A 15,669-nucleotide genomic window follows, 5' to 3' on the forward strand; every position below is an offset into this window, starting at 1 on the left:
GACACTACCATTGTTTAAGTGAAAGAAAACACCACACACATCCTCATTCACAAACCCTACGCTGCGTTCCCACTTGCTTCCTCAGTGTGGGTAAAATCAGAGAGGAAGTGTTGTTTTTTTTTCTCTCAAAGAGACGCTGTTACCGTACCTCTCTTTTCAGTGCTGAGGGAGTGCAGCAGCTTCTCCTGTTGGTCCAGGCGCTGCTGGAGAGCCGCCTGCTCCGAGTCCCTGCTCTGCCTGAGGGCCTTTAACTGATCCCTGGTCTGTTGATGCTGCTTCCTTAGGCGCTGTTCTCTTGTGTTGCACTCCCGCACCTCCTCACAGAGCCAGCGTAGCTTCGTCTAGACGGGTTAAAAAAATACAACACAGTGCACTGTTGATTTTGATAAGAGTAATGTAGGATGAGCTTTGTGAGTTAAGGTTTTATTCAGATTTTAAAGGGATCAGAGCACTAAAAATTGAGAAAATTACCCATATAGGTTTTCCTAACAACAAAATAGTCGTACAAAACTGTCTGATATACGGAATAATGAGCAAATCCAATTTTCTGTTGAGCCAGATGCATTCATTAAGAATTCAAACTGTCCAAACTGCAAGTTTACAATGGTCTTGAAATGCTTTTGAGCACAAAATGTTCCACCATGATTTTGCCATTATGTCATTTAATGTGTTGTTAAGCTCAAGTTCAGAAAGTAATAAAACAACACCTCGCTTTTAAGCAGTGTGGAGCACCCTGTTAAAGCAACAGGTAACATAAATAGCTCAGTGTTTTACACAAAGGGCTGTTACAGCCATGCAAAATGATTGGCTACATGGGAATTCTAACAGTGCTCTATTAGCCTGTAAATCATACCTAGATTTTACTAACATAAGAACAGCTAACGAGGGAGCTAATTATAGCTCTTGGTCTCTGGTGTTTTATTCTTGTAAATGCTTTGTGCTCTAAAAGCCTTTCTGACAGGAGAAATATATTATGGTGATAAACACCATGAGTTGTGCAAACACATTTTAACACAGTGTTATGCATCATTGCCAAAGCTATAATCACATGTTTCTTTTTGTGCAGTACATCATTGCAATGCTAAGTGGGTACTGATGTGTCTTGGAAAGAAGCCAGGCAGCAAATATTATTGTGGAAGAGAACACAACGGTGAGAAGATATTAAGTAAAATCTGGATCTCATAATTTCACCAATTAAAAAGAGACTCACTAAAGCAAGAGTATCAGGATAACCATGATGCTGACTTAATAATAGAACTAAAAAACTCTAACACTAACATTTTGCTGTTATGATTTTTAGGAAAGATTTTTTGGTCAAATCTTTGAATGTTTATGAACACTACTGACTCTCAGTACACATCAATGCTCAGCTGGATAATGACCATATTACTGTTGACTGTTCTGTTTTTGTCTTTGGGTCTTTGTATTTGTGTTGTGATTGACTTGATGTCATTAGGCCCTAGTACACAGCATTTTCAAGACAGGACTGTTAGCCCTCTGTTACGCCTTGCCACCGGTGATTATCATTGTAACGAACCTAGCCACGGTGGAGCTTTGTTACGGCACTGTAGCAGAATCTATGTGTCAAAAGGGGGATTGTTGATGAGGGTTGCCCCTAAATGATAAGTATACACTGACTGCCACTTTATTAGGTACACCTTGCTAGTACCAGGGTGGACCCCCTTTTGCTTTCAGAACTGCCTTAATTCTTCGTGGCATAGATTCAACACATATTGTCATGATAACATCACGCAGTCGCTGCAGATCTGTCGGCTGCACATATCCATGATGCCAATCTCCTGATCCTCTACATCCCAAAGGTGCTCTAGTGGATTGAGATCTGGTGGCTGTGGAGGCCGTTTGAGAGATGTTCAAGAAACCAGTTTGAGATGATTTGAGCTTTGTGACATGACGCGTTATCCTGCTGGAGGTAGCCATCAGAAGATGGGTACACTGTGGTCATAAAGGGATGGACATGGTCAGCAATGATACTCGCGCAGGCTGTGGCGTTTAAAGGATGATCAATTGTGCCAAAAAAAATATCCCCACTCCATTACACCAGCAGATACAAGGCAGGATGGATCCATGCTTTCATGCTATTGTCCAGTTTTGGTGAGCCCATGCGAGTTGTAGCCTCAGTTTCCTGTTCTCAGCTGACAGGCGTGGTCTTCAGCTGCCGGAGCCCATTTGCTTCAACGTTTGACGTGTTGTGGGTTCAGAGATGCTCTTCTGCATGCCTCGGTTGGAACAAGTTGTTATTTGAGAGATACTGCCTTTCTATCAGGTCGAACCAATCTGGCCATTCTCCTCTGATCTCTGTAAACTCTAGAGATGGTTGTGCTTGAGAAATTCCCAGTAGATCAGCAGTCTCTGAAATACTCAGACCCACCCGTCTGGCATCAACAACCATGCCACGTTCAAAGTCACTTAAATCACCTTTCTTCCCTATTCTAAAGCTCGGTTTGAACTTCAGCAGATCGTCTTGACCATGTCTACATGCCTAAATGCATTGAGTTGCTGCCATGTGATTGGCTGACATTTGCGTTGACGAGGAGTTGAACAGGTGCACCTAATATAGGGGCCGGCAAGTGTAAATAAAGGTGGGTGATAATTATTATATCACATGTATGCCATTGTCATTTATTAATCTTCTTTAGAGGGGAGGCCTGACGTTCATTGTAAAAGTGTGACATGCTTACTCTGGTTTTCTCAGCTATATAATCAAATATGTAGACATAGTCCTTGTAAGGATGGCGGCACTGCTGTGTGTAATCATTGTACCTTCGTCTCAGCTAGCCAGCGGTGAGGGTCTTTCACTAGTCCAGGTTTCTGGGAGATCGCCTATAAAAACAAAACAGAGATTAATGGAAGCTTGGCCGCCTTTATTAGCATGAAAAGTCTACAATAAGGAGTGCCATTTTTTTTATAGTTGAGATTTAAAGAATGTACAGTACTTATTTTTAAGTCTAAAAATACAAAAAATATAAGACAAGAGACAGGAGGAGTTACAGGGTGTACAAGAACAGACACAGTGATCGAAATATGGACGGACAAACAACAGGATGAAAATGAGAAAAAACGCCTCCTGTCAAACCCTTAACTTTTGTGAAGAAGTGCTTCTGCCAACTTAAATTGGCGCGCGTGTTTGTTAAACTGCCTGTGACAGTACGCACACGGGTGCATGCATACGCACTTACACACAGAGGCTTTATGTGTCTGTCATAAAAAATGAGCTCAGGGAGTATGTTCCATCCTTCTCAGACAAGCTTGTCAGCATCAGCAATACAAACTGACTGTCTGCCAGCTCCTAATGACTGCTGACACACAGAAACACGTACACACACACAAATACACGCACAACAGACACTCTTAAGACAATAGGACACTCCGATACACAGATAAACAGTCACATAACTAGATGGCACTCAGCTGAAAGCACACCTCAGATAAAACTGTGGAGCTGTTGAGATATATGAGCTCCACATGTGAAATATTCTCCAAAGGTTAATAATCGGTTTAATGCCTCATTGCCTGCTTGGCTGACGTTAGGAGACATGTGCATAAGGTATCATTCTATGTATTTAAGTTTATTATTATAACGCCACGTAGAATATTAAGTCTCTGTCTGTTCAGAGGCCATTTGTGTTGCACTTTAACTCTGCACCGCTGAGCAGGTGGTCATTATTTTTCATTGTTTTAGAAAGTGATGGTGTGGATACAGAGAAGGAACCTGGATAAAGAATGGAAATTTACTGCGAATTTGCAACAAAGGACCACTGGGCCCGCAGGACGACCTAGAGTGGCAGTTTAAACGTAAAAAGGGAAAAGCTATTTGTCCAATAATGGAGAGTTTGTCTTTTCCTATGTTTACTGATTGCTCAAACAAGACTAGGTGTGCATTTAGGGAACAGAAAACAGACCTGTGGGTGCTGCTTTAGATACCAATGAGACATGAAAAAGGTTCCAGGAGGTTTGAGAAAGAGATCAGAGGCCAGGTTTGTGAGACTGAAACAGGATTTTACAACTGTTTTTGTTTGATTTATTTATTTCGAACATGTTTAAAATGACGACATAAAAGAAAAAGAAACCCCCTTTGTTGTAACACAATGAAGTTTAGCATAGGTATGTTCCTGAGATTGTGTTTAGTTTCCCTCAGTTGAAAAAACCTCTGGAAACAGTTTGGTACCTGTTGATGTTTTACCTTGTACATGATTTGAATAGATTTGAAGTCAGCCAGGTCCTTAAATTTAGGGTATTTAGTGTGATGAAGAGTGGGTGTGTTGGTTCTCTATAATTTGTTTTATTAATGATTCTTATGGCTCTTTTTTGAAGGAGGAAAATAGGATCCGTTTGTTTTGTAGGTGTCCCCCCACACTCCCACACAGTAACTAATGTATGGTAGTATGAAGGAGCAGTACAAAGTATATAGTGATCGTTGATTTAAAAGATCTTTTACTTTATATAATGTTGCCATTGACTTAGATATATTTGCTTTGATATAATTTGTGTGGTTTCCAGCAGAGTGTACTGTCTATTATTATTCCAAGAATGTTTTATTCAGACACTCCTTCGATTTGTACCTCATTAATCATCAGTTTCTTGCTTGAGTTAATTGATCGATGTCAGAATATTATTAATTTTGTCTTGCTCAAATTTAATGTTAGCTTATTAGAATCAAACCTCCTCTTCAGTTTCTTCAGTTCCTTTTCTACTGTATCCAGAAGTCTTTCCAGGTCATCCCCACAGTAAAGTAAATGTAGGTCTTCTGCAAATAAAATGGTCTTTAGGATACTTGAGACTTTACATAATAATAATAATAATAATATAAAATATTAATATTGATGTACAATATGTTGAAAGTTATCATGGTGTAAATAATTAGAAAAACTTTGTTTATGTTACATCCTTAAATGTTTTGCCAGATTACATCATTTAAGGTAAAAGTTGAGCCAGGTTCAAGTGCTCTGCCGGATGTCAATAAATGAGGAGGGTGTGTATTTTGAATCCAGGGTAATGGTGTCCTATTGACTAGCTGACATTGGCATCCATTGAGCTGTGCTACAAGTGTGGGTAAATATTCTATAATGTAAAAATAAATCTGTTTGAAGTCAGACTGCTCCATATTTTAAAATCTGAAATAGTGATTTAATTCTGTCATATGTTTCATGATATAATTTTTTTTTTTTTAAATGTTTAATTATATATATATATTCATATGTACAGTAGTGTTATATTTATATGTATTACATGGCTGTGTTAAATACTTGATTCTGATTGGTTAATTATGGTATTCCGAGGTCTGTTATTTCTCGATAACAGACTGTTGCTATGAAGAACAGACTGTTGCTAGGGATGCGGCTCTAATCACACAATCCAGAGGACTAACTGTAATCACATCAATCCACTGAAATAAGTCTGATAAATTTGAGGTCGATCTGTTTACAGAGGGAAAAAAAGAAAAGAGACAAAAACAGCAGAGAGAAAGCAATAGATTAAACGATGCAGAAACTGAAGGCTACTGCAGAGAGATCTACACAAGCATTAGGTCAAGCTTTTTTAGGAAAATTGTCGAGCATTTAGGCATTGTTAAAGTTGTTTGATCGGTGGAAAATATCTGCTGATATGTCATTTTCAAGCTATTATCTGGAGATACTGAAAACCTGCCGATAATATCGTGCATCCCTAAGTCAGATAACTACACATTTCCAAATGGACTTATGTGTTGCAGTTGTGTTATTTCCATGTAGGCAACTATTTTTTTACTTTATTAAAATCTATGTCTAATGTAAGTCAGAGTCACACAACCCTTTGTCGTATGTACGCTGCTGGTTTGACCACGAAATGCATTCAACTGCACAACCACTCCCCAAACAGTCTGCATACATAGCCACAGAATCAGCCAGAATACACACACTCAGAAGTCACCCTGCATAACTAATGATTGCTTCTTTGTCCCATGATCAACCTTTCCTTAGGGGTTTTGTGCAAATCCATCCAGAGGAAGACATTCTGCTAACACACAAACAGACTTAGCAGAAACATAACTCCCACCATGCTATACAGGTAAAAAACAAAACAATCCGGAGGAGATAACAAACACGAATTCAGGCACACAAACTCACACACAGCTGTTAACAAAGACAACAAAAAAGTACAACCTTTTCTTCAAGTGCACCCTTGTGGCAAGGTGTTTACGCATGATCAACAGACATGGAAAGCACGCAGCAGGATTTTTTTGGACCCATTCTGTCCCGAGCCTTAGCAAACAACATTGTCGCTGCACAGGTGTCAAGCAACTTTTTCAAGCCGTCACTCAACGCCAGATCCAAGCAAAACGAATTTCCCAAGTTGTTGCTTCGACAGCTCAAAGAGCGGCAATGGCGTGCTGCTGTGCAGAGGTCCCCGTCTCAGGGAGTTTACAACCACACGGCAAGCGTGTGACTGTGTGGGAGGATAAAACATGCCTCTGTGCCTCTCGCTCTCTTTACTTTCTCCTGAACCATCAAAGGCCGCGCTGCGCAGCAGCAGACAAAAAGGAGGTGAAACTGTTGAAAAACTGAACAAGTAGGCTGGGAGTTCAAAGTGCTGTCTGTGGGGTTGAAGTGAAAAGAATGCGACTATTTTCTCAGCAGCACTGCCAGTGAATCCAAGTGTCTGCCACTGCTAATTTAAATGTGCGACTGCATGGTTTGTATGCCTCTTTCAGAACGCGACTACGTCTGTGACTGTGCATCTTTGGTTACAGTTTGTTTGCTTCACCTCCCGCTGAGAAAATGGCAAAGATGGCAAAGTCTAGAGAGAAGCAAATGGCAGAGATGTTTAGACTAACAGCAACTGGAAAGGACACAGCAAGATGTTTTTATAGAGATGAGCACAGCGGTGTTTCTCTTCGTTGTAATACATTCATTTAAAGGAGACAGAAAAGGTTGAGGAAATAGAACAAAAAATGACATATGTCCAGGGCTGGATTCAGTACAAGCACTTAGTTACATGGTGTGTACCTACCTGAGCCAGTTGAGCCCAGAAAAAAAGATGTGGACAGGAAGTAGGTCACAAGTTAGGGAAGACAGACATGGACAGGAAGTAGCACAAGACAAGGTTTCCCACATTGTTCGGCTTTTAAGGCAAGGCTGTTGTGCAGATATTAACTTGTCGGTTAACTGGAAAGTGGTCTAATTATATTCCTTAATTCTCATACAGCACCACACTGTCTTCAAACTTCTTAAATTATTGCTTTAAAGACGAAAAAGCAGGCTACCAGGAGGTTACTGAAACCTAATATACCCTTAACTGTTAATGATTCCCCTCATTAAGCCAATCACTAGCGGGTTTGACTTCTTTTCAACATGACAGATTACAGATGAGGCGAGGCGTTGGCTCTCATGTCTGGCTGCAGCACTGCTGGACCAGACTGGGAATCTATATAAGCAGATAAGAGCTGGCGGGGTTCATTAGCCTGGAGCAGCAGAGGTATTGCAGGGGGGGGAGTGTGCGTGGACCATGTGTTCATTAGCTTACAAGGATGTGGGCATTTCTGGTGGGCAGTATGTGGAAAACACTGATTATTGAGATGTACTGTAGAAACTTTACTGTGCATAGTAGACTTTAATATTCCATATGTATAATAATAAATTCGAAACTCGCTAATTGCTGCTCTAAATACACAAACAAACACACAAAAAACACTGCATATTTAATGTAATAAAATAAAATACCTGCAGTTTGTCTTCACCATTCCTCGCCAGGCTGCGACAAGCTGAATCTAGTTCCTCACCCAGAGAGCCGAGGACTGCCTGCTGCTCTCCTTCCATCCGGAACACCTTCTCCTCCAGCTTAACAAGCTCGGACTCTGAGGCACGTCTCCGCTCACCTGACCTGACCTGTGGAGGATGGGAGTCAGCAGAGTGGGGTATTGTAGATGCATAATAGCTTTTACTATGTTCTTAATTTTGTAATTTGTATCTCACAAGGCATAAGGACAGTCATCGCAGGTGATCTTCTGAAGATGAGTATAGAAATCTCAGAAGGAGAGAGACAGCTTTGCTTAGTTCAGTTCCAGTAGTTCTTATAGTTTACTCAGTTACACATAATGTAGACGGGGAGCCATTCCGTTTTCTCTCACACAAACAGACCTAGTTAATTTTCCTTCTCTGGCCTGCACTGTCAATAGTTTCAGGGTCCCCACTAGGACACAGTCAATCGATATGTCCGAGGCACAGGAACCATCTGATCAGTGCTGCCCAGAGGTCGTGGATCATTATCCTGTCCCTGGGACAATAAACCACCACGTTACATTAATAAAAGCCCCTTTTCTCCATTCACCCAATTTCAAATCAATACATGGATCCCCCAAAGAGCCGTACACAACTTATCAGGAGCCTGTCAGAGAGGTGAATAGAGGTTCAATACTTCTTCTGCAGCTGTAAAATGCTTAAGGGCCTATTGATAAGGCCCCTTTAAAAATAGTGCTGATTTTGCAGCGACCTTACGAACCATTCTTAAGTTTGTCTGATCACATGACCATACCAGATATCCCAGCTATCTAAGCCTGAATGAAAGTAAATGTTCTTGAAGGTCAGTTTTGTGGATGTTTTTGTCGGTTCCTTTTGCCGTCATATTTGATCCATTAACTGAAATATTGTTCTGATGATTTGTTAAGTTGTCTACAAAAATAAAACTTCCTGACAGACTAGAGATTCATTATGTCAAATGTCTATTGTCTTCTCCTCATAAACTATATAAAAGGTATAAAATAAGTTGCCAAATTAACAATATGAAACCTGCAGACTGAGAAGGGAGCTGCTGATAAAGCTCCTGAATGTACACTGTGTATCCTTTTATTGTCCTTGGACTATGTCTCTCAGGATTGATTAGAATCAGCACGAATACTTCAAAACATCCGCTGAGGACAGATATATTTCACGTATAATATGATAACAGACACTCTGCCCTCTTCGGAAGTATCACATCATTTGATATTAGTCACTATGTTGGAAAAACATGGCAGAGGAAGCAGGGCTTACTTTGTCATCCCGTTCCTGTTTGAGTAGCTGGTGCTTTCTCTGGAGGAGCGCATGTGCCTCGTCTTTTGTGCTCAGCTGAGCTGCCAGCTTATCACACTCATCCTTCATCCTGTCCAAGTTGATGCGCAGCGCCCTACACAGCTCCTTGTCTGAAGCTGCATCTGCCTGGTAGAGAGAGGATATGTTTAAGGCAATGACACACGGCCAATGTTTGCAGATAATGACGACTAATGATATATCTAAAGCGAAATTCAAACATATAGTGTAGTTTGAATTTCTGTGATTATCAAGCCCTGAAATATACAAGCTCGACTAATTTATGCCACTTAGTTTACAAATTGCTATTGAAAATAAATGCAGCTTTGTGAATATTATGTATGTTCAATTTGCAAGGGGAAGTCACGCCTTGCACAGGTACAGGTACAGCATGAAATTCTGTGCAAACAGAAAACATCAAAGGTCAGGAGAATAGGTAACTCCCTTTGACAAAGACTTCAAATCAAGCTCTTAATCCATGTCTCAGTCCAGCTGACGCTTGCAAGGCAAATCAAATCTCAAACATTAGCACTATGGCCTAAAATGACCACGTCATTGCACACAGCTCAAGATATAGTACAGTGAAATGAACAATAAAGACTGAGCACGAGGAGTGACACAACGCAGAAAAATTAAAAAAAAAGCGAACTGCAGGAAGTGAGACGAGTGGAAAAACAGATGGAGAATGCAAAATTAGAACTGGAGGGGAAGCAGTAAGAGAGGGATTAAGGCAGAGAGAGACAGAGAGAGGGAAGATAGAGTGGAGGAGAAATCAAGAGTGAGAGGACAAGGGCAAGAAAATAAGAATATTTCATATTTTTTTTTTAACAGCTGACTGTATCAAAACTGTAATACAGGCTTCCGGCTATGCTATGTGAATATTGGGTGGGCTTCTTAGGGACATCTGCGGTATCCGTAGGCTACTACTTAAAAACATTCTTGCAAACGCCCTTGTCCTCACCGCGCTCGGAAATGACACCATTACAATGAGCTATGTCAGATATTAATGCCATTCAGCACAGCTAATGGGCTAAACTCAACCATATCAGGGAGGACCATGCCCCTTAAGAAACAATGTACCCACGAGGGCTCATCATTGGAGATATTGAAGGGAGGGAGGGGAGGGAGGGCGCTGAGGGAGTAAGTCAAGTGGAGTCCCCTATCTGCAGCACTCCTTGATGAGACTTCAGAGGTCTGATATCAGGGGTTTTTAAATATTCACGCTTGAAGCCTGGGAATGGCCATGAAGATCCACGGCGCACCACACACCATTAACGGCTCAGCTATCCTCGATTCACCCGCACTCAGAGGACGCGGGCCCGGCCGCTGAAGAAAATGAGTCTAAATGAGGATTTTGTCTGTGTCTCGCTGAGTCGGAAATATGCCAGATGTTTAGTGGCTGAGGCATGTTACCCCGTGCTGAATTCTAAGTCTGTGCCAATAATAGTCTAAATGTCAATTAGAGTGTGGCACCCTGTGATCCATGCCTCTGTGCAAAGAAAACTAAATCTCTGTGGTTGGCTTATGACCTTGACATCTCAAAAGATTTGACAAATTTGTCACATCTGATATATAATCCAGGGCTTAGCTCTGCTTTAGAAAAAGGGGCCTTTAGGTATATTTAAAGGAAAAGTTTGACATTTTGGGATGTATTCACTTTCTTGCCTAGTGTTCCGCTAAATGATTTATACCCCTCTCATGTCTGTATGATAAATATGTAGCTAAAGGCAGCACCTGTTAGAGTAGCTGTGCATAAAGAGTGGAGGGAAACTGCTAACCTAGCTCTGTCCAATAGACACAATATCCCAGTGTTAAAAATACACTGGGACAAACTAAAATAGTATAAAAGCAGCCCATGAGCCATGATACATAAAAACACGCTTTAGATCAACATTTAACATGCAAAAATGACAGGAGAAAAAGTCACCTCCACTGAGCAGAGCAAAGTTGCAAGTCCATGTAAAGTCTGTTAAAATGTATAGAGTGAAATCACAGCAAACAAGAGAAGAGAAGACGGCTAGGACTGACAGATTTGCCAAACAGATGGGTCTGAACATTAATATCTCCAAGACCCAAGTGCTGTGCATAAATTTAACACCAAATGAGCCAATCACTGTGGACGGTAACCCTCTCGATTATGTCGAGGAGTTTACATATCTGGGAAGTCTCCTCAGTAAGGACAATGCAAGCCTTCAAACCATCTGGAAGTCAAAGCAGCACAGCCTAAAAACGAAGATCAGACTGTGTAACAGTAATGTTAAATCAGTTCTACTGTATGGCTCAGAATGCCGGCGAGTGGTTGAGAGTGACATAAAAAAGATCAATGCGTTTCACAACAGATGTCTCCAGAAGATATGTTGCATCTTTTGGCCAGAAAAGATCTCTAACAAGGACCTGTACAAAAACACCAACTGTCGCAACGTGGTGCAGGAAATTAAACATCGACGCCTCCGATGGCTTGGACATGTCCTCAAAAATGGACCAGGCCCGAATTCCTAAAGTAGCCTTGAGATGGAAACCCACCTTTGAAATGGAAACAAGGGAGGCCAACAACAACCTGGCGGAGAACTGCGATCTCAGAACTAAAAACAGCAAACTTAACTTGGGGCAGAAAAGAGACCGACAGGAGTATACTCCAATGGCAATGGGAAAAGAGACAATCGGTATTTATAAGTGGGTCTTCCCGGGTCTGAAGAAAAACAGCGTCAACATGCAGAATTAAGGTGGGAAAGGGGTACATCTAAATCACAACAAAAGTTGCACACAATGCTGACAGCTATACTGTATGTCCGTTTATTGAAACAAAATGTTGTTAACACAGAAATGTTTGCGAAGAAGCTAATCTAAAGCTCATCAGTTAATGCGTTGTAGCTTGTTTCTTCAATCTGACACACAAAAAAAGTGTTTATATGCCAGATTGTTTGTTGACCTAGAAAAGCTGGCAGACAAGCAGCATGGACTCCAGGAAGTTAGATTGTGTTACCTTTGGATAGAGGGCTAGCTCTTTCCAGCCTTTTATGCTAGGCTAAGCTAACAAGTTGGTGGCTCGAGCTACACACCTACAGACGGGAGATGTAGTATGTATCATGTAGTAAATAGATTTCCCAAAATGTCAATATTTGCTTTAACTGAACAATACTCGACAACAATAAAAGGGCTTACCTTCACCTCCACCAGGTGTGCCTGTATTTCATCCCGCTCCTGATGGCAGAGCTTCAGTAAGCCCTGCACTTCTCGATCCTTCTTCATCCTGCTGTCTTCCATCATCGCCTTCACACTGTCTAGTTCTTTCTGATGCACCTCTCTCTCGAGCTGCAGCTGCTGCCCCAGAGCCGCCCGCTCCTCCTGTACTGAAGTCAGCTTGGCCTGTAGCTCCATAGCGCTCTTCTGGAGCTCCATCTTGGAGCCATCCCCCTTTGCCAGCTGCTGGGCTAGCTGTGCATGGGCTGAGGTCATCTGCTTGAGGGAGGCCTGGAGCTCGGCCTGAGCGTCCTGATCTCGCTGAAAACGACGGGCCTGTGCGTCTGCTCGCTCTTCCAGCCTCTGGTTCTCTTCCTTCAGTCTGGCTTGGACTGCCGCTTGGCACCGAGTGTCCTCCTCCAGGGCAGCAGAGGCCTCCCTCACCTGGGGTGAAGAGCGCTGTTAGATTGATTGAAACTCTTTTTCATGGTTTTTGCTACACTATTTTTTTTTCTTTAACAGCAGCTCAAATTACAAAAAATTGTAATCTAAGGGCGTTTTCAAACTTATAGTCCGTTTGTTTTGGTCTAAATCAGTGGATGAGTTGATAGTTTGTTGCATTTGACCTTTGACCAAGCCAACCAAAACATATCAACAAAAGCAATGTGGGAGCTGTTACTCCATTCATTGGTCAGAAATCTTGTGTGGTTTTTCGGCTGAAGAGGAGAAGGGAGCACATATTGGGCACAACTGTTAAACCAAAAACGACTCAGGTGAGCTTGATTTGTTAGGTCCAGGCACGGCGCCAGGATTTTTTCCAATACCTGTGGGTGCTAGGAAAATAAAGTCAGACATTAGAGTCATATCTCTGACATAAAGCACATTTGATATAAATGTAGTTTAAGTTTCGTAAATTTTGTTAATTGAATTTGGCCTAAGGTTATTCAACAAAATAGCTAAAAGCTTTAAACAACTGACTAAAGGCAAGGACATAAAAGTTCCACGTGTCAAGGTGAGAGACTTCAGCACCCGGCAGCACCGGACAGCGCCCAGCAACAACAACACAATCCATCCAGAATGACAGGTGCATTTCTTATGCAAAATCACAAAAATGTGCATAGGTAATGTTTCGGACAAAATGGCTATCATAACGTGGGGAATAAAATCAATTATGAGAAGAAGTGCAGCCGTAACAAGAAGTGCAAACAGCCTGTTCGCTGTGCGCATACTTAAAAATCTCTGGGTGATCACATTAGTATTGTAAACAACAATGCATCCGTCCAGCTTTGCATTAAATGTAAAGGATTAAATGTTTATCACAATGTCAGAAATAAAATTAATGAAAATAACGGCCTATCGAAAGTGCAGCCAGTGTGTGCCTAGGAACCGCAGCAGAGTTCGTTTGTAATCGGACCGAGATCACCCTTCAACAAGGTCTCGGTCCGGTTGTTTTGGTCCGCACCCTAGTGCGATTGCTTTGTTCCCACCTCCCCAAACAAACCGAACCAAGAGGGTAAACGCTCAAGGGCTCGATTCAACCGAAAAAAGGCCGGTGTGAAAACGCCCTAAATGTTGGACATGTGCGCACTTAGACTGGGATTTGTTCAAGAATGCTACTGTTTTTGTAACAGCTAAAAAAAGCATTTCATAAATGGAAACTTCTATATGTCTACCTCAGCACAACTTCTTTCAATAAGGTGCCCACCCAAATATCATACATCAAGGATTTATCGTCATACCATTGGATTCAACCTCAGTGCTGATGGCCTCTTCTAAAAGGTGAGTGAAACTGGTCTTGAAACTTGAACTCTACTTGCATAGGGCCATGCATATTACATGCAAATTGTTCAATAAACCACTGAACCTTACCAAGTTAGAATAATAATAATATACTTTTTCATGTTCCTAGTGATTTGAAAGTCACTTTCTTTTTCTAGATATTTGACCCCCCACCTCCCGGATTTCCTGCTCCAGTGACAACTGGCGCTGGCGGCTCTCTGACAGCTCCACGTCCTTGCGGTGGAGCTCCTCTTCGCGCAGGGCCAAACGGCCTAGGATTTCAGCGAGCTCCCTGCGGGCTGCCTCAGTCTGCTGGCTCAGCGCCTTCAGCTGGGCCTGGGAGCTCTCCTTTTCCCTGGCTGCCTGGAAGGAGGAAGAGAGAGAGAGAGAGAGTGGGAGAGACAGAGAAGAGAAGAGAAATGAGGAATGACAAATGAAGAGGAGGCGGACGATGGTGTATAAAAAGGAGCTGTAACAATAATGATGAGAGGAAGAGAAAGAGTGACAGAGAGACAGAGGGAGAGAAACATATGCAGAACCAGCTCTTGCACTGATAGGAAAATGCTGGCACTCAGCTCCCTGATAAGGGACAATGGTCAGGTCTGTTCAAGGCAGATTGCTTCTAATACTCTGGCTTTGACTGGAATTTGCAGAGACTTTGCTGTAGCTCAGAACCTAATCATTTAATTGAGCACTTGATTCTCTCCCCTAATTCATTAAGGGGGCAGAAATGATTTTGTAATTAATTCGTGTCACGTTGAGTATGCCAGGTGGGAGTCTGTCTGTCTGTCTGTCTGCGTGTCTGTGTGTGAGGCGCGAGGCTGCTGACGGTGAGTTTGGAGGTGACTCACTCAGTTCAAACGGATGGAAATGACCGGGAGGTGACTTTCAAGCTTATATTAGTAATAGTGGGATGTTCATTATTCAACTAAGCATTCATGCTGTAACATACCTTGCAAAGATACTATTTGTCTTCATATATAGTTATATTAATTATTAATGAGCTTAATTGAAATACATTATTCAGGTGTTGAAAGCCCTCTTTGCTATACACATAAAACTAAGCATTAATTAGAATGAACAGGTAGCATGCATACGTATCAAACCTTTTGCTTTGTTTGGGTTGAATACGCAAGATCAATAAAAAGCTGAAGAATGTTCCTTATTACCGTAAATTCAGGAATATAAATCACACCGGATTATAAGACGCAGACTTTCTATAGCTATTTATTAAATCAAATTTGTATTAAAGTTATTCCAACGCTATTTCAATTTATTTTCATTGAAACTGATTGCAAACACACAAATTATAGCCTACCATCTGTTTTCACCATGTCGAGTTGGCAATCCTGCTAGCTAGCGGTAGGGTAGCTGAGCTCAGCCTACGGTAATGTTGGTTGTTGTGAGGGTAGTAGCACCCAGGTTATAGCGCCATCGTCTGGGTAAAATACGTAACTTAATACAATTCCTCTCTGCATTTTTTATGGGTATATTGATCGCACCTGTGTATACGACGCAGCCCACTTTTTGATTAAAAAAAGTAGTAAAAGTGCCTCTTTATACACCGAATTTTATGGTATTTATTAGGGATGGGGACGAATAATCGAGTACTCGTTGTTGATATCATTATTCGAGTTGCGTTACACTACTC

At 41.6% G+C, this 15,669-nt stretch overlaps 1 protein-coding gene across 1 annotated transcript in view; it reads right to left on the reverse strand.

Moving 5' to 3' along the window:
* LOC138585227 (centrosomal protein of 128 kDa) overlaps positions 1-15,669 on the reverse strand; it is a 47,304-nt gene that overhangs the window by 17,566 nt on the left and 14,069 nt on the right. The window contains exons 14-19 of the mRNA XM_069657520.1: positions 14,193-14,377; positions 12,222-12,683; positions 9,024-9,188; positions 7,716-7,880; positions 2,782-2,841; positions 149-341 (exon numbers count right to left, since the gene is read on the reverse strand). Coding sequence (XP_069513621.1) covers positions 149-341; positions 2,782-2,841; positions 7,716-7,880; positions 9,024-9,188; positions 12,222-12,683; positions 14,193-14,377 — 1,230 coding nt within the window. The remainder of the gene's footprint in view (positions 1-148; positions 342-2,781; positions 2,842-7,715; positions 7,881-9,023; positions 9,189-12,221; positions 12,684-14,192; positions 14,378-15,669) is intronic.

The sequence above is a fragment of the Semicossyphus pulcher genome, unplaced genomic scaffold (assembly GCF_022749685.1).
Source record: "Semicossyphus pulcher isolate SPU_LCO1_2020_fin unplaced genomic scaffold, fSemPul1.0.p SCAF_11, whole genome shotgun sequence".
Lineage (NCBI taxonomy): Eukaryota > Metazoa > Chordata > Actinopteri > Labriformes > Labridae > Semicossyphus > Semicossyphus pulcher.